This window comes from Pongo pygmaeus, chromosome 8, assembly GCF_028885625.2.
Source record: "Pongo pygmaeus isolate AG05252 chromosome 8, NHGRI_mPonPyg2-v2.0_pri, whole genome shotgun sequence".
NCBI lineage: Eukaryota > Metazoa > Chordata > Mammalia > Primates > Hominidae > Pongo > Pongo pygmaeus.
Genome location: NC_072381.2, coordinates 19,790,965 through 19,810,800, shown reverse-complemented (window position 1 = coordinate 19,810,800; position 19,836 = coordinate 19,790,965). Strand labels below are relative to the sequence as shown.

Genomic DNA, 19,836 nt, shown 5'->3' with positions numbered 1-19,836 from the left:
TTGTTCCTGTGCTTAGCTTTGTCTGAGCACACCATGCTCCATTCCATGTTTTTAAAAAGCAATACAAAAATTTTACTTCAAGTTATTGAAGTCCTCTTACGCCACAAATTCTTTGTACAAAATCTAATGAAAAATCTTAAGGTTAAGGTTAATTTCAAGAGGGTGATGGTTTTCTGCTTACATGAAGTTCTGTGTAGCTCAAGGTTTGGGCATTATTTTCAAGGTGAGCCACATTATTTCATTTAGCCATCTCTTGCCCAAACATTTTAACTTACTTTAGGGCTTAAATGATTTCATGCAAAAAGACTGATTTTGAGGTTTAACTTGTAATATCATTATGTGGATGTAATCAATGGATATAAGCAATGGTTTTGGTGATGCTTTCAAGTAGATAATCTTAAATAAAGTCTAGATAATCTTCGGCAATCATATATTGGATACAAATTATGCATACAATCCCAGATACCAGAAATATAAAAATAAGGATTAATATGGAAATAGCTGTTACAACATGATGTCATCATTGCTATAACATTGTTGCTGAGGATAGCATTCTGAGTGACTCACCCTGACAGGATGGCAGGAAATATTTGCCTGGTATCAAATATATATGTGGTTGAATAGCTCTGCCAGGCAGAGGGCATGAATAGTCATGTGCTTTTTGGAAATAGTGAGACTTTTCCCAAGAGTAGGGTGTGGAAGAATGGGAACAGTGAAAAATTAAACTTGCGGTAGTGGTTTTTGAACATTATCACTTGAATATTTCTTAAAATAATTTTGAAAAGCTATGCATCTCCTTTTGCATCTTTAAGTTCATACCTAAGACTTTTACTATACATTTACATTTCTAACAAATTTTATGTTGTAGATGTGCTTTAAATATAATAGCATGAAATTCTGAAGATGTAAATTGAGTTCCTTAAAACTAGAGAAATTGTCTTTCATTTAGTCTAAAGGACAAAGCCAGTTGGGCTGTCTGTCCAGTCAATGAAATCAGAATTTTCTTTTGAGAAGTTTAACTTTAGTGTCCAACTCAAATAGAAATGTTAAAATATGTCCTAGCACAATCATCTCTATTGATTGTGATTTCTAACTCTAAGGGGTGAGAAGAGAAAGGAAGAAGAGGGAGAAGGGAGGAGGGAGAAGGGAGAAGGTAAGGGATGGAGAAGAGAAAGAGAAAAGAAGGAGGAAAAGGGGGAGGGAGAAGAAGAGAAGGGGAGGGGAGAGGAGGGGAGGGGAAGGGGAAAGGGAAGGGGAGGGGAGGGGAAGTGGAAGGGGAGGGGAGGAAAGGGAAGGGAAGGGAAATACAGAAACTTGGTAAAGGTTTGTCTCCTGCTCCTTTTTCCATACTGCTTGTCTCAAATCTCATCTTTTGCTACTTAAGTTTCTTTTTTGGGTGCTTCAGTCCCTGACTGTCCCTCCGCTCCCTTCTTCCAGGGCATATTCCTCCATCACCCCAACCCAGTTTTAAGATAAGGAAAAGGACATTTGAGAAAGAGGAAATGACAAAGAAGGCCCAGCAGGCTGGTGCACCTTCCTCAATCAGATCTCTTTCAGAAGAGAATATATGACATTTGAGCATCTGCAAAATGATTCCCTAGAACTATCTGGGCCACATCCACTCATGAGGTCACTGAGGCCTGAGAGTAAGCATCTGAGGATCTAAAGAACTTGAGTAGGGTGAACCTTTGGGTCTGCCTAGCCATCTGCTGGGCTGGTCTGCTTCCTTTGAGGGACTCCTTCTCTCTCTCTTTCTCACTTTTTAATTTATTTTATTTTATTTTTAGAGAGACAGGGTCTTGCTTTGTCACCCAGGCTGGAGTGCAGTGGCACAATCACAGCTCATTGAAGCCTTGACCTCCTAGGCTCAAGCAATCCACTCACCTCTGCCTCCGGAATAGCTGGGACTACAGGCACATACCACCATGCCTGGCTAATTTTTGTATTTTTTTGTAGAGGTGGGGTTTTGCTATGTTGCCCAGGGTAGTCTTGAGCTAACGATCCCTCACCTTGGTCTCCCAAAGTGTTAGGATTACAGGTATAAGCCACTGCACCCAGCCTGAGGGAATCCTTCTCTCTTGAGTGCAACTTGTAAGAACTTCATTATCTTGGTCTTAAGAGCAGGTGTGGATCAAATGACTCAAAAGGTCACCCAGACTGACAAAAGTCTTGGGTGATAATTGTTTTTGGCAGTCATAGAGAAAAAAGCCTTTTGTTTGGAGATTAGGGAAATCAGAAGAGAAGGTTATCAAGGAAAGGGAAAATGACAACAGGAAGATAATCAGAGGGTTAGAGACAGATATTATCTTGGACCTAACCCACTTCTGTTAGGTAGTAGAGACTAAGACTTGAGTCACTCATAGATCGAGTAACACAACAAGGTAGTTTAAAAATATGAAAGTGCTCCTATTTTTTGCAATTATTCATTTCTTTCATATTTTATCAACCTCCTCCCTTCCTGGTCCAGTTCATCTATCTTGGGCAAATTTCATAAATTCATGGTCACTTTTAATGATTAAAACTTAGTCCAGTCCCCTTTAAGGCTGTCAAATAAAACCAAATTCCAACCTCTATTTGCCTCCTACCCTTTCCTCATGGCAGGTTGCAGATTTGTACAAGGCTGCTGCCTCGAGCAAGGAAAAGGGGGAAAGTTATGTTCTGGCTCTGAAGCATGCCCCTCTCTTTTGTCAAGGCTTAGCTGTAAGGTGTAGACACAGAGAAGAGATGGAAACAGAGGCTGGAAACTTCTTCAGTAACTTGTTACTTGTCAATAGTAGGGAGGTGTCTTCTATTGCAGTGGGTTAATGTAGTTCTGACCTTTTGGCTTGACTTTTCTGTTGTTGTGGACTTCATGGTGACAGTGTAATGATTTCGTGTGTGTGTGTGTGTGTGTGTGTCTAAATCAATTTCACTTGGGACGCTTCTATCATTGGATGTCTTTTGATATACTATGATATATTAATAGTTTGGTTATTTATTGCCACCCAAATCTCATGTTGAATTATAATCCCCAGTGTTGGAGATGGGGCCTGGTGGGAGGTATTTGTGTCATGGGAGCAGATCCCTCATGACTTGGTGCTGTTCTTACTGTAGTGAGTGAGGTCTCACCAGATCTGGTCGTTTAAAAGTGTGTGGCACTTCCCCCCTACTCTCTCTCTCTCCTGCTCCTGTTTTCACCATGTGACGTGCAAGTTCCTGCCTTGCCTTCTGCCATGAGTAAAAGCCTCCTGAAGCCTCCCCAGAAGCAGACGCTGGTGCTATGCTTCCTATATAGCCTGCAGAACTGTGAGCCAATTAAACATCTTTTTAAATAAATGACCCAGTTTCAGGTATGTCTTTGTAGCAATGCAACAATAGCCCAATACATCTTTTAAAGGAAAGTTAGCTGTGTCTACCTTCAGCTCAACCCTGCCCCTATTGCCCTCTCCAGGAAGGGCATCACCTCACCTGAATGAGCACTGCCTGAACAACCCTACAGTTCCAATTTATCTCTATTTTCCATGTTTCCTCAAATGGACTGAAAGTAAACTCCAGCTTCCACATCTTCCATGGATCTGCATAACTGAGACATAATACAATTTCCTCCCTCCCTCCTTTCCCTCCTTTCCCCACAGTACAATTTTCTCCCTTCCCAGGTACATATTACACCATGGTCTTTATTATTATTATTATTATTATTATTATTATTATTATTATACTTTAAATTCTGGGATACATCTGCAGAACGTGCAGGTTTTTTACACAGGTATACATGTGCCATGGTGGTTTGCTGCACCCATCAACCCGTCATCTAGGTTTTAAGCCTTGCAGGCATTAGGTATTTGCCCTAATGCTCTCCCTCCCCTTGTCCCCATCCCCCAACAAGCCCCAGCATGTGATATTCCCCTCCTTGTGTCCATGTGTTCTCATTGTTCAACTCCCACTTATGGTGAGAACATGCAGTGTTTGGTTTTCTGTTCCTGTGTTAGTTTGCTAAGAATGATGGTTCCCAGCTTCATCCATGTCCCTGCAAAGGGCATGAACTTATTCTTTTTTTATGGCCACATAGTATTCCATACCACAGTCTTTTTAAGACTTGCTGAGACAGAATACTCCAGTGGCCATCTACTTTCAAAACATTAAGCCAAAAATTGTCTTTACACTCCTAGAAACGTTTTCTTTACTCTCTACTCTGATGCAGCTCCAGGGAGATTTTTGTAGATTTTGCACCTGTTTTCCAGGCATCATCAATCTAAACTATTGGTTCTTTTGGAGCCTTTCCATCATTGGTTTTGGGTAGTGCTGGTGATGGTATCTTCCTCTCCTTCCCCATTTCTTCTCCCAGAAAAGAGGAAAAACTTCCCACCAAAGATACTGCACTATTCCAAAGACAATAACTTCAAAACTCTCATCCTCCTTTCTTTCCAGTTGTCTCCTGGTACAGACTGGGAAGAGGAAACAGATGGTTCAACAGAAATGGTTCTGCTTCCTTTTGTGAGCCTCAGGGATTTGTGTCTGACCCCAATTATTAGTAGTATTTGGCAGTTGATAGAACATCTGTTACTTGGACCTCTTATTTGAGGGGTGTAGCCAATTTTACTCAATTCCTTGTGATACTTGTATATGAGGGATTGATACTATTAGAGTTCTGATGTGTTTGGTAAGATAATAAAAACAGCTATATCTGAGCTTTAAACCTCAAATAATGAGCTACCCTTTATTCCTCAGGCTTCACAGGTAGATTCCAGGATATAGAAATTATAAGCACTAATATCTCATATGTTAAGGTCAAAGTAGTTAGAGAAATATTCAGCTGGAAAGTCTAACAAATGGTTGAAAGCATGGTATGGATCTGGAGCTTGGAAAAATATTTCAGTAAAAGAGAGGCCTGACTTGAAAGCATTCACATCTAGATGTCACTTAAAACCTTGAAAACGAATGACATCTGTGGAGAATGTGTAGAGGAGGAAGAAAAGTGGATGGAGAGGCAAACCCTGGGGAATCTAAATAAGTTACTGGAAGAAAATACTCTTAGAAACAGGGAGACAGAAGAAAAATTGAGGTTAAGAGAAGATGGACAAATAAATAGGGAAAGGGTAAATAGGAGTAGAGCCTGGCAAAGAAAGAAGGTAAGAAGCAAAGAGAAAGGAACATGTAAAATTAAAGAAAATGAGAGAAATAGAAGAGAGCAAGAGAGGTGGCTCTGTTGCACTGTGGCATAGTGCCACCAATATCTGCCCGAGGGGCCTCTCAATAACTTCCATATGATAGGCTGTTCAACATGAATCTGGAGAAACTGTGAAATTTAGAATTCTTTTGGAATGCTCTTGCTGGGGGTGTGAAAATGACAGCTTGTTTCTATATTATGAAAGTAAACTTTTTGTGTTAACTTGGCTAGGCTATGATGCCCGATTGTTTGGTCAGACACTAGTCTAGAGGTTGCTGTGGAGGTAGTTTTCAGACGTGATTAACCTTTATAATCAGTAGACTTTAATTAAGGCACATGGCCCTCCATAATGGGGGCGGGGGCGGGGGCTCAAGTGCAGACTGGGATTTCCTTATGAAGAAAGGGTTCTGCCTCAAGACTGAGATGCAAAAACTCTGTCAGAGTTTCCTGCCTGGTGGTTTGCCCTGCAGATTTTAGACTCAAGACTGGACCATCAACTCTTACTTGGATTTCTACTCTGCTGGTCTGCCTTATAGGTTTCAAGCTTGCCAGTCCCCACAATTGCACGAGACAACTCCTTAAATCTTTCTCTCTCTTTCTCTTTCTCTCTCGGTCTCTATCTCTATATCCTATTTTTTTGTGTGTTTTTCTGGAGAAGCCAGACAAACACACGTGTGTATTCCAGCATACAACTAGTATTTCACCTAGTGGTTTATGTATCTGCTTCTTTCCCTAGATTACAAACTTCTTTAAGTCTAGACTGCTTCTCATTCATGTTTGTGTTCATGTTGTCTAGCATATTGTAGGCTCATAAAAAATAAATAAAGAATTAATAATGAATAAGATATCCTTTTTTTTTTCTGGAGTCTCACTTTGTCACCCAGGTTGGAGTGTGGTGGCATGACCTCAGCTCACTGCAACCTCTGCCTCCCAGGTTCAAATGATTCTCCTGTCTCAGTCTCCCAAGCAGCTGGGATTACAGGCATATGCCACCACACTAGGCTAATTTTTTTTTTTTAAATTTTGGGCAGAGATGGGGTTTCCTCATGTTGGCCAGGCTGGTCTTGAACTCCTGACCTCAAGTGGTCTGCCCATCTTGGCCTCCCAAAGTGCTGGGATTACAGTTATGAGACACTGTGCCCCGACCAAGATAGTCTTAATAGATTAAAAATACCATTTTTTTTCTAATGAACACCATAATTCTCTAATAACCTTGCTATAATTGCTGTTATCAAGATAGCTGTCTGCTTATTCACATGATTGCAGGCTGGAGATCTGAAGAGAATTCATCAGGCGGATGTACAATTTGACATCAAGGAAAACAGTGAATTATCCTTTGCTCTGTGACATGTTTGGTGTTGCAGCAGAGCTGAATTTCTGACCACAAACTCAGGTATTCAAGACATGATGTATTTCTTTAATTTCTAAAAATGTTATTAAATATTTTAGTGAGCCCTTATCTTGCTGAGTTCATAAAAGCCAATCACATTCGTTACTTGGTTTACTCAGAACCCATATACTAGGAATGAGAAAATGGGTAATGGGTTGAAAAGATCCAGGACCCTTAGTGTCACTGTTGATTGGCAGGGTCTCTGAGTCTTGCATGAGCCCAGCCTGCAGAGTTCCTTCATGCAGATGCAGCAGCTCTTGGCCCCCGTTTTGCACATGCTCAGTACATGGGATGCTTGGGCTAAAACATTAGTGCCAAGAGTCCTGCCTCCCTATGTGATACGGTTCAGCTGTGTCTCCACCCAGATCTCACCTTAAATTGTAATAATTCTCATGTGTCATCGGAGTGACTTGGTGGAAGGTAATTGAATCATGGGGGTTAGTTTTTCCCATGCTGTTCTTATGATAGTGATTACGTCTCACAAGATCTAATGGTTTTATAAAGGGGAGTTCCCCTACACAAGCTCTCTTGCCTGCTGCCATGAAAGACATGCCTTTGGCGGCCGGGCACGGTGACTCATGTCTGTAATCCCAGCACTTTGGGGAGGCTGAGGCGGGTGGATTACGAGGTCAGGAGTTTGAGACCAGCCTGGTCAAGATGGTGAAATCCTGTCTCTACTAACAATAAAAAATAAAAAATAAAAAATTAGCAGGGCATGGTGGCAGGTGCCTGTAATCCCAGCTACTCGGGAGGCTGAGGCAGAAGAATCACGTGAACCCAGGTGGTGGAGGTTGCAGTGAGCCGAGACTGTGCCACTGCACTCCAGCCTGGGCAACAGAGTGAGACTCCATCTCAAAAAAAAAAAAAAAAAAGAAAGAAAGAAAGAAAAACATGCCTTTGCTTCTCTTTTGCCTTCTACCATGACTGTGAGGCCTCCCCAGCCATATGAAACTGTGAGTCCATTAAACTTCTTTCCTTTATAAATTATGCAGTCTTGGTATGTCTTTATTAGCAGTGTGAGAACAGGCTAATACACTGTGTAAGTGAAGAAAGAATTTCCTTTGCCGTTCTGCTATCTTCCCCAGGCACCACCACTAATGGCAAATCTAGCCCTTCATCTCTTTTTAGTCTGTGGATAATGTCATATATATATATTTCATATATATTTATATATTTCATATATATTTATATTTTTTTATTATACTTTAAGTTCTAGGGTACATGTGCACAACGTGCAAGTTTGTTACAACTGTATACATGTGCCATGTTGGTGTGCTGCACCCATTAACTCGTCATTTACATTGGGTATATCTCCTAATGCTATCCCTCCCCCCTCCCCCCACCCCATGACAGGCCCTGGTGTGTGATGTTACCCTTCCCCTGTCCAAGTGTTCTCATTGTTCAATTCCCACCTGTGAGTGAGAACATGCGGTGTTTGTTTTTTGTCCTTGCGATAGTTTGCTGAGAATGATGGTTCCCAGCTTCACCCATGTCCCTGCAAAGGACATGAACTCATCATTTTTTATGGCTGCATAGTATTCCATGGTGTATATGTGTCACATTTTCTTAATCCAGTGTATCATTGTTTGACATTTGGGTTGGTTCCAAGTCTTTGCTATTGTGAATAGTGCCGCAATAAACATATGTGTGCATGTGTCTTTATAGCAGCATGATTTATAATCCTTTGGGTATATACCCACTAATAGGATGGCTGGGTCAAATCGTATTTCTAGTTCTAGATCCTTGAGGAATCACCACACTGTCTTCCACAATGGTTGAACTAGTTTACAGTCCCACCAACAGTGTAAAAGTGTGCCTATTTCTCCATACCCTCTCCAGCACCTGTTGTTTCCTGACTTTTTAATGATTGCCATTCTAACTGGTGTGAGATGATATCTCATTGTGGTTTTGATTTGCATTTCTCTGATGGCCAGTGATGATGAGCATTTTTTCATGTGTCTGTTGGCTGCATAAATGTCTTCTTTTGAGAAGTGTCTGTTCATATCCTTCACCCACTTGTTGATGGGGTTGTTTGTTTTTTTCTTGTGAATTTGTTTGAGTTCTTTGTAGATTCTGGATATTAGCCCTTTGTCAGATGAGTAGATTGCAAAAATTTTCTCCCATTCTGTAGGTTGCCTGCTCACTCTGATGGTAGTTTCTTTTGCTGTGCAGAAGCTCTTTAGTTTAATTAGATCCCATTTGTCAATTTTGGCTTTTGTTGCCATAGCTTTTGGTGTTTTAGACACGAAGTCCTTGCCCAGGCCTATGTCCTGAATGGTATTACCTAGGTTTTCTTCTAGGGTTTTTATGGTTTTAGGTTTAACGTTTAAGTCTTTAATCCATCTTGAATTAATTTTTGTATAAGGTGTAAGGAAGTGATCCAGTTTCAGCTTTCTACATATGGCTAGCCAGTTTTCCCAGCACCATTTGTTAAATAGGGAATCCTTTCCCCATTGCTTGTTTTTGTCAGGTTTGTCAAAGGTCAGATAGTTGTAGATGTGTGGTATTATTTCTGAGGGCTCTGCTCTGTTCCTTTGGTTTATATCTCTGTTTTGGTACCAGTACCATGCTGTTTTGGTTACTGTAGCCTTGTAGTATAGTTTGAAGTCAGGTAGCGTGATGCCTCCAGCTTTGTTCTTTTGGCTTAGGATTGACTTGGCTATGAGGGCTCTTTTTTGGTTCCATGTGAACTTTAAAGTAGTTTTTTCCAATTCTGTGAAGAAAGTCATTGGTTGCTTGATGGGGATGGCACTGAATCTATAAATTACCTTGGGCAGTGTGGCCATTTTCACGATATTGATTCTTCCTATCCATGAGCGTGGAATGTTCTTCCATTTGTTTGCGTCCTCTTTTATTTCGTTGAGCAGTGGTTTGTAGTTCTCCTTGAAGAGGTCCTTCATGTCCCTTGTAAGTTGGATTCCTAGGTATTTTATTCTCTTTGAGGTAATTGTGAATGGGAGTTCACTCATGATTTGGCTCTCTGTTTGTCTGTTATTGGTGTATAATGTTTGTGATTTCTGCACATTGATGTTGTATCCTGAGACTTTGCTGAAGTTGCCTATCAGCTTAAGGAGATTTTGGGCTGAGACGATGGGGTTTTCTAGATATACAATCATGTCATCTGCAAACAGGGACAATTTGACTTCCTCTTTTCCTAATTGAATACCCTTTCTTTCTTTCTCCTGCCTGATTGCCCTGGCCAGATCTTCCAACACTACGTTGAATAGGAGTGGTGAGAGAGGGCATCCATGTCTTATGCCAGTTTTCAAAGGGAATGCTTCCAGTTTTTGCCCATTCAGTATGATACTGGCTGTGGGTTTGTCATAAATATCTCTTATTATTTTGAGATATGTCCCATCCATACCTAATTTATTGAGAGTTTTTAGCATGAAGGGCTGTTGAATTTTGTCGAAGGCCTTTTCTGCATCTATTGAGATAATCATGTGGTTTTTGTCTTTGGTTCTGTTTATATGCTGGATTACATTTATTGATTTGCATATGTTGAACCAGCCTTGCATCCAAGGGATGAAATTTTAAATATATATACATATAAAATTTCATATATATATAAATTTCATATATATATAAATTTCATATATATATAAATTTCATATATATAAATTTCATATATATATAAATTTCATAAATATATATATATATATATATATATATATATATATGCCCTCAAAAAGGCTCCTAATATAATCTGAAAAGTAAACTTCAGGCTTTATACTAAAAAAAGAAGAGCAATTCTTGTTAGGTAGCTCCTCTTTTCTGACCAGAAAAAGAAATCCATAAAGCAGCAAAACACTAAAGTTTCCTGCATGTAATATGGAGTGAAAGAAAAAAGTAGCAAAGGAAATGTTGCAGAAAATTTTTCTGCTATGGTGTATTTCATTTAGTAACTAAAGGCATCACTTACCTTATTGGTACTTTCCTGTTTGCAAGAAAACACAAGACTGCAACTGTGATATGAATCATCAGGAATGCTAATCCAATACCCAGGAGAGTCCATATATCTGGAATTTTAAACCAAAGAAAAAGATAAATATGCAGTCAAATATATTAGAGACCACCCCAAACCAAGTCATTTGTTTAGTCATAATGTCACCTACTATTCTGAGCGTATGTAAAGTCTGTAGTAGGAGGATTAAACTTGATATGGCATCGATTTCCTTTCCATCCTTGTCTACATCTGGAAATGGATAAAATGAAATAGTTGGAAAAAAGAAAAGTGAAAAGATATCTGAACACAACCAGCATGGGATAAAATCATGAATGTCAATAAATAACGAGATACTAGGAACATGGATAACTTTGATAAAAAACCAAAAACTCTAAGCCAAAGCAAAACCAAAATTAAATTGTATCATTTTCATATCGTTGTGTAAGATAATTTTCTTCAATATTTATCTTCTTGACTTTATAAGGTAGAAACATGGTTTCCACATCATTCTTTGTTTTTAAAAATTGACTCATTTTTCACCAGCGTCCAATATTACTTTCCTTTATCCATCATTTGCTTCAAATCCAAAAGGTGGCACATTTTTCTATAGTGAAGAGATTCAAGTCATTTCAGAAAACCAACGGAGGAGATTCAAATTTTACATTACCATAAATACAAACCAGAGAACACACTTATTTCTCATTACAAAGGGATAATCCTTCAAGTGTTTAGATTTGGAAACAGGTTAATAATCTCATTTGATGTACTAGTAAATTCTCAGACACTTACTAGGGTTCCATCACCTTTGTTTTATTTAGGGATGTACATGATGAAACTTTTAACACTGGTACAGATGGTCTTGAGAAAGTTAAGAATGAAAGAGTACCTTCTGCCTCTAAGGGATAAGGTTTATTGCTAAGCAGTAAATGCATTGAAATTTTTCTGGTAGTATCTGAAAGTTCATGTACACACACTTGTTTAACAGCAGTAACAGGATACAAATTATGAAGGGTTTGGTCAAATTTCCTGCCAACTTCACAGTACATGCTACAAAATAGGATGAAAATGTAGCTTTTGCATATGAGTGTATAAAAACTGAGTGTTAGAAGCAATGCTTCTTCAGCCCAATGTATTGAATTTTCACTTAATGTCTTTTAAATTTGAAAATTTGTATGCTCAAAAGTAATTCCTTCACAAAAGCAATCAGCTTCTTTAAATATAAAAAGCTTAGAGGTTCATGGAGGCCTATCAGCATGCCTTTCTTTCTTTAGCAAATATTATTTTAAAAGTAGAAATGAAGACAATTTCATTGTTTTAACATTTCTGCAATTCAAGTTAAAATAAATTAGAATTGTGAGAGATTGGGGTATTTGTTTTTTTCCCTCACAATCCTTAAGATGCATTCCTTGTCAGTCCTCATTTGACCTTGTGAATCCTACCTGTCAATCTTTCACACGTGCGCACACTGGTATGATCTAGAGATGGGGACACATTTTCACTCTGAGTTAATTCAGTTCCTTTAAATGTTGAAAGTGCCACTTTCCTAGCATCAGGGCTACAGTAATCATCTTAGACAAATAGTACACGTTTGAATGTGCTTACTGATAAATTTTAGTGGAAAACTGTCTTGGATTATCAGTTAAAAAAATAATGGAGAAACCCAAGACATATGGAGAAAGAATATGAATGCTGTCTGTCTGTCTAACTATCTATCTATCTACCTACCTATTATTCTTTCATTCTATCTTCTATCCCTCTATCTATTATCTATACTGCCTATTTATCTAAATGTATATATATTTATATTTATATATAAAACCTGGTGATGAACAAATAGAGTACTGAGTGGCATTTTGACAGTTCCATGGAGAGTTCAACTAGACTGAAATAATTCTTATGTTAATTTTACAGAAAATACACATAGAATGAGGGATAAAACAAAAAATAAAGATAGAAAATTTGCTCTTATTGACAAAAGTTTGCCTATAAAAATAAAAATAACAGAAAGATTTGGTGAGAAATAAACCTCATCACCCATTTAGAGGCCCAGGATATTCTCTAATTCTGAACTTTGTAAAGACCTGCCTATTCTAGTGTTAGAAGTTTTATTATGTATGTTTCTAAATAAAACAAAGGAATTGGAATCTTCGTAGGGATCTTCCTTCCGATAGCTATGGAAATATATACTACTAATTGATTGATTGATTTTCCACAGAGCAGTTACGCTACAGAACAAATTAAAGTAATATCATCCTATCAGTTAACATGAGAAAATAACAGGAAAAAACTACTGTAAGGGTCAAAAGCAGTTTCAAAATATGTTGAATTTTAGTTATTTTTGGCCAAGGAAAACTTGAATTTAATAAGTATGATTTATTTGTATCGTTTTTTGTTGTGTATTTACATAACAAACTGTTAAAAAAATGATTTTAGAGAAAAATGAATACACTCCCCCCCAAAAATTTCCACTTCAGTTTTTTTTGTGTATCAGCCTGCCATCTTGAAACACAATAATTTCTATACATGTTTTCGAGATAATTTACCTTCTATAAATTGTAATAGATTTCAGTAAATTTTCAAATGGGAGTAGAGATTACTGAGATTTTAAACTTATATAGTGAAATCTATGATTCCAAAAATTTTAGTCAGTAAGTATGACTATAAATGAATATGTTGCTACTTGAAGAAAAAATTGCAATCTCCACACTAAAATTCTCAAATTATCCCCTCCTGCGTAACAATTTTTCTTGTACAATCACAGAACTGTCATGGGATAAAATGATGAATGTCAATAAATAATGAGATACCAGGAACATGGATAACTTTGATAAGAAACCAAAAACGTTAAGCCAAAGCAAAACCAAAAATAAATTGTATTATTTTCATATCATTGTATAAGATAATTTTTTTCAATATTCATCTTGTTGACTTTATAAGGTAGAAACATGGTTTCCACATCATTCTTTGTTTTTAAAAATTGACTCATTTTTTACCAGTGTCCAATATTACTTTACTTTATCCATCATTTGCCTCAAATACAAAAGGGAGTGCATTTTTCTATAGTGAAGAAAAATGTTCTATAGTGAAGAAAATTTTCCTTGTAAAATTGTCACTTGACGTTTATTACATTAAAAATAATATATGCTTGAAGTGTCAAGGAAATTACCTGCCAATGTATGTTAAAACACAAACCTTCATTCCTATATGCAATTCCATCCTCCCAAGGTAACTAAGGTATGTCTCCTACTATTTTCACCTTCTCATAGAACACATACACGTACAGATACACACAAACACACACAGAGGTATCTATATATCAGTTTTGTATGTGTGTTTCCTGTAATAGAAGCATATACTTCTCTCTGCACCTAGATTTTTCTCTCAGCAATGTATCACGAACTTCCTTAAGGTCAGATGTCTGCACAAATAACTGTCACAGACATTTATTTTTAGAAATTATCATACTGTATGTGCATACATAAATATATATTTTTAGTTCAAACTTTTTGTTGCTGTTGCTTTTCTTTCCTCTTCTTCTTTCCTCTTCACCCCAATACATAAAGGTGGAGGGGGAGGAGAAGGGAGAGACATTTGCTTGGTTGCAGAAAGAAGCAAGTGAGAATATTTAACATGCATTTTCATCTTTGTTAAACTAAACCTCCTCCATGGAATATCCAGTGTTCAAAGTAGTTGTGGCAGTCTGATTCCTGGATTTCTTTAAAATCTCCCTGAAAGGGGTGAGTTTCCAACCCTTCTAATGGCACGCTGAGAACAGCATTAATCACATGCTAGAATGGTGTGTTGAAGTTCCACCCATTCTTTGAGCAACAGCAGTGAAAGAAATTTCTCTCTTACCATCCCCGAGTACTGTGGGCTGGAAGCGAAAATAGAAAATCCTGTCTGCACTAACTAGAGCTTGGTGGACTCTCTTATCTTCCAAGCTGACCATAACTACCTATTAAGAATCATTAGAGCTGGGCATGGTGGCTCATGCCTGTAATTCCAGCACTTTGGGAGGCCGAGGTGGGAGGATTACTTGAGGCCAGGAGTTTGAGATCAGTCTGGGCAACAGGGAGAGACCTTCTTTACAAAAATTTAAAAAATTAGCCATGCAAGATGGTGTGCCCCTGTAGTCCTAATTACTAAGGAGGCTAAGGTAAGAGAATTGCTTAAGCCCAAGAGTTGGAGGCTGCAGGGAGCTATGCACTGCATTCCAACATGGGTGACAGAGCAAGACCCTGTCTCAAATAATAATAATAATAATAGGCCGAGCACAGTGGCTCATGCCTGTAATCCCAGCACTTTGGGAGGCCAAGGCAGGCAGATCATCTGAGATCCGAAGTTCCAAGACCAGCCTGGCCAACATGGCAAAATCCCTTCTCTACTAAAAATACAAAAATTAGCTGGGTGTGGTGGTGGGTGCCTGTAATCCCAGCGATGTGGGAGGCTGAGGCAGGAGAACTGCTTGAACCTGGGAGGCGGAGTTTGCAGTGACTCGAGATCACTCCACCGCACTCCAGCCTGGGCAACAGAGTGAGACTCCATCTCCAAAAATAAGATAAAATAAAAATAAATAATACTAATAATAATTAAGGTGCTTTACAAAGAAAATGCTACAGTGATTTTCTCCATTATTTTTCACATGGAATCTGGGTAGGGAAGCTTAGCTATCTTCCTCATCTATTTATTAGATTGGTGCGAAAGTAACTGCAGTCATTGTCTCTAAAAGGAATGGCCAAAAGCGAAATTACTTTTGTACCAACTTTCTCAATAGTAAATCAGTAAGATTTGTATAACAAATGAAAAACGAGAAAATGTCTAATCCTGAAGGGATAAAGCAAGTATTTGTTTTAAAATGCTGTGTTGGGTATTTTTATAGTTGGTTGGGGTAAAGGGTGAAGGCTCCTGTAGAGAGAAATAGGACAAGGAAAGTGGATAAGCTCTGTGAAGGTAATTCAGTGGGTTTAGGCTAGGCTGATGCCAACCAGAGAAAACCAGTGCAAGTGGGGACATCTTAGGCATAGCTGTGGGAAGCTGAGTGGTTGAGTGGGTTGGTGGGTGGGTATGGGAAATGCTGAACCATTGTCTGAGTCCAGAAAGAAGGATCCTAAAGGAATAGCACAATGAGATTCACCTTATGAGCTTGACAATTACTTAAGGACTAGAAGAGCCCTTTGCAGGTAATCTCTGCTATTTTACGACTACACAAGGCTGAATGCAAATATGATTCTGCCCCTTGTGTAATCCAAAAAGATCCATAAAGACCATGAACATTAAATAATACTTGTACTAAGACACATCAGTCTAAATTAGAATGCTTGTTTGTTTTAATGTCAAGAAGAAAAAAAATGTTAGATATGATGTAATTACTTTGGCCATCTTATAGGAAATTATTAGAGTCAGTTTTACTCATAAAATTAACAATTAAGCTTAATAGAAGGGAAAAAAATCCACTCATTATTTTTTTTTTTTTCAAAGAGCACTCATAAGTAAAAAGCATCCCGGGAGGACCTGATGTATTTTGAGCTTTTATGGGGCTCTAAATTTTACCACTTCTTTTGTGCGTCTAGTAAGCGTGACTGTAACACTGCGACATTTCAGCCTTATTTTTTGAACTCTGGAAGTTTAAACTATTACCCAATGTATGTTGCACATGCTGTGGTTGCCGCCTTCAAATTCATTTAGCCTTCCATCCTCACTCCCTTTCCTCCACAAATTGTATAGCATTTCCACTATTTGGTTGGGATTGTCACAGTAGGTCGCTAGTCAGATATTAACAGGGCAGGAGAAGGGACCCCTCCACCAGAAATGCCAAGTGACCATCAGGTGAATGGTTAGGCAGTTGTTAAGCTGCCTCTCTAAAATAATAATTGGCCACAGCCGGAGCAAGGGAAAGGCAGTCTCCCATTGGATAGAAACACCTGAAACTGGAGATCAGCAGCTTCCTAATAAGATCTCAGGAGTTGAGCAAATGGGCTCACACATGCACACTAAGAGGCAAAACGGCAGAGTTTAACTGGTACATGACCTTCCTCTAGGGATGTTGGACTGGTAAGGGAAGAATGCCTCGAATGAGCATGTGCACAAGTCCAGCAAACACGCCATGCACGGCCACTCCCAAGCATCGGTGGGCCCCCACACATGCAGACAGCCCACCCCAAGGGAAGAATCACGGGAGAAGGGATGCAAGACCCTGGAAGTATGCCAACATGTAAAACTCCAAGTCAAACGTCAAACTGTGCTCTTGATCTCTCAAGTTTCCCTCTTGGCCCTCTTCCAGGTGTACTTTACTCCTTTTCATTCCTGTTCTAAAGCTTTTTAATAAATTTTCACTCCTGCTCTGAAACTTGCCTGTGTCTCTCCTCTGTCTTATGCCCCTCGGTGGAACTCTTTCTTCTGAGAAGGCAAGAATGGAAGTTGCTGCAGACCCATAAGAATTCACTGCCTACAGTAACATACTTAGGTGCTGCATGACTCAGATACTCTCCATTGCTAACAGAATTGGACCCTCAACCCGATTCCTAGGGCCATGCCATTTTTCTTCCTGTAATTGGGCTCAGAACCACACCTATCACCACACGGCATTGCTAATCCATGGGACTGGTTCATAGATAGACATGGATGTAAGTTTGTCCAGTAAGAATTCTGGCACAGAAGGGTATATTTCGATGGATAATTGTGGTAAGAGACCTATTTTCCCCAACTCTGATGTAAAAGGAAGCATCCAGCCCTCTTAAGTTCAGGTACTCATATGCTACCATTCTGCTACAATAAGCAGCCTAGGGATAAAATCAGTTGATAGGAAGACAGAGCCTTCAAAGTCATTGAGAAACAGCAAAGCAACTTTGATGGCATTGCAAACTTTTCCACCAGTTCATGTTCCAAGCCTGCTCTGCCTGTAGACTTTTAGTTGTATAAGTCAATAAATTCCTGTATCATTTGAGCCAGTTTGAATTGGGTCTTCGATTACTAGCACACACACACATCTACACACAAACTTTAATTCTTCTACTTCTCCATTTTGCTCCCTACAGCTCTTCTCATTAAATCAATAATCCTGTGTTCATAAAATATTTATTGAACGTCTACTATGTACAAGATACTCTACCAGATATGTTGAGGATATAAAGATGGACAAGCCATGGCTGGGGAATTTGTAGAAGCATGAACTTAGAGAGAAAATGAAAAATACATGTAAAAATAACTAAGATGCAAAATAGAAAATAAAATAGAAGAAAGACAAAGAAAAGTTCTTAAAGAGAGCATGAAAAAATTGCTTCATGAATCTTTATTTTTCCAGACCTAGAAAGTAAAAAATGTGCAATCTCACCTGGGCATTTATGGACCATATGATATATTAAATTATATTTATTCCAAAGAAGGAAGTGTTTATATATGTATACTGTATCTGTGCTTTGAAAAAATTGGTTATCCAAGTATACAGAAATCCTATAACTGATTTTTTCTGGAGAGATACATCCAAATATGAGTTATTAATAGGATCCTACACTAACCTGCAGATTTACTAATTCTATATCATAGTATACTGATTCCATACCATGCTCAGTCTCTAATTTTGTAGTTTTAAAGGATGTGGAAGAAAAATTCCTTCAGAAGCAGTATGTTTGGAATATATTCCAGATTCGATTTATAATTTAGTTTTACAGTACGTAGCCTTGTTTTTCTTTTTAGCAGGCTATGTTTATTTATTTATTTGTTTTTGAGTTAGAGTCTTGCTCTGTCACCCAGGCTGGAGTGCAACGGCACAATCTTGGCTCACTGCAACCTCCATCTCCCAGGTTCAAGCGATTCTCCTGCCTCAGCCATCTGAGTAGCTGAGACTACAGACATGCGCCATCATGTCTAATTTTTGTATTTTTAGTAGAGATGGGGTTTCGCCATGTTGACCAGGCTGGTCTCAAAATCCTGGCCTCAAGTGATCCATCTGCCTCGGCCTCCCAAAGTGCTGGAATTACAGGCATGAGCCACCATGCCCAGCCATTAGCAGGTATTTTTTACAGCAACATAACTATGAAACTCATGTCTACCATGTTGAAAGGTGATGGTGTCACTCTCCATTTACATGACATGCTTTAGAAATTATATAAAGCCCACCCAATAAGAAATATTTATTGAGCACTTGTTATGTGCTAGACAAGATTCTAAATGCTTTCTAGATTTTTTTATAATATGATAATATTACAAAGTCAGAATTATTTCCTCATTTCACAGTGAAGAAGATGAAGTCACAGAGAGATTGCACTGTAAATCACCAAAGGGTGCAATCTGATGGAGATTTTCAACTTTGGCTCTGTTGACTACACGGTTTTGCTTCACTAAAGTTAAAATACGCAGACATAAAAAAGAATGAGTTCATGTCCTTTGCAGGAACGTGGATGAAGCCGGAAACCATCATCCTCAGCAAACTAACACAGGAACAGAAAACCAAACATTGCATGTTCTCACTCATAAGTGAGAGCTGAACAATGAGAACACATGGACACAGGGAGGGGAACATCACACACTGGGGCCTGTTAGGGGGTGGGGGACAAGGGGAGGGAGAGCATTAGGACAAATGCCTAATGCATGCTGGGCTTGAAACCTAGATGACGGGTTGATATGTGCAGCAAACCACCAAAGCACACGCATACCTATGTAACAATCCTGCACGTTCTGCACGTGTATCCCAGAACTGAAAGTAAAATAAATAAATAAATAAAAGAATATAAAAAATCTTTTGTAATGCTAATTAACTTTTCAATTTTTATCTGTTATGAGAGCAACACTCTCATAACATAATAAATTTCTGGCTGTAAAGGTCTGAAAATGTCTGTTTATCACATTAAGACTCACCCTGCAAACATCTCAAGATATAGAGAGGCAGCTGTGACGCTGGAAAGAGAAAGGAATGCAGGACTTAGGGCACCTGGAGTTCAAGTTAGACTCTGCTGCTTTCTAGCTATGTGGCTTTGGGAGAGTCAGGGAGATTCAGTTTCCTATTTACAAATCGCAATGAGTATCACTCTCAGAATGTGTATGAGAATTAAATATTACGATGCACATGAAAATACATTGTAGACTGTAAAGTGCTATGCCAAGCTGTTTGCTACACAATCTTTAGCTTTCTGCTATAAATTCTGGTCGTGGCTTTTCCCAGCTGACCTTAGGCCCACATTCCCTAACAGCCTGGCCCGCCAGGGAGCTGGATCTAACAAAGGCAGTCTCCGATCCCATTGTGAGCATTTGGTTAAGACTTAGAAAGAGTAAAAGGTCACAGCCATAGTTTCTGTTTTCATGGCTTACCAATACTTCCATTTCGAAACCTCTTTTTTTTTTTTTTTTGTAGAGATGGGG

General features: G+C 38.7%; 1 protein-coding gene across 1 annotated transcript in view; it reads right to left on the bottom strand.

Moving 5' to 3' along the window:
* MALRD1 (MAM and LDL receptor class A domain containing 1) overlaps positions 1-19,836 on the bottom strand; it is a 679,682-nt gene that overhangs the window by 30,535 nt on the left and 629,311 nt on the right. The window contains exons 37-38 of the mRNA XM_054503207.1: positions 10,652-10,731; positions 10,459-10,555 (exon numbers count right to left, since the gene is read on the bottom strand). Of these exons, the coding sequence (XP_054359182.1) occupies positions 10,459-10,555; positions 10,652-10,731 (177 nt within the window). The remainder of the gene's footprint in view (positions 1-10,458; positions 10,556-10,651; positions 10,732-19,836) is intronic.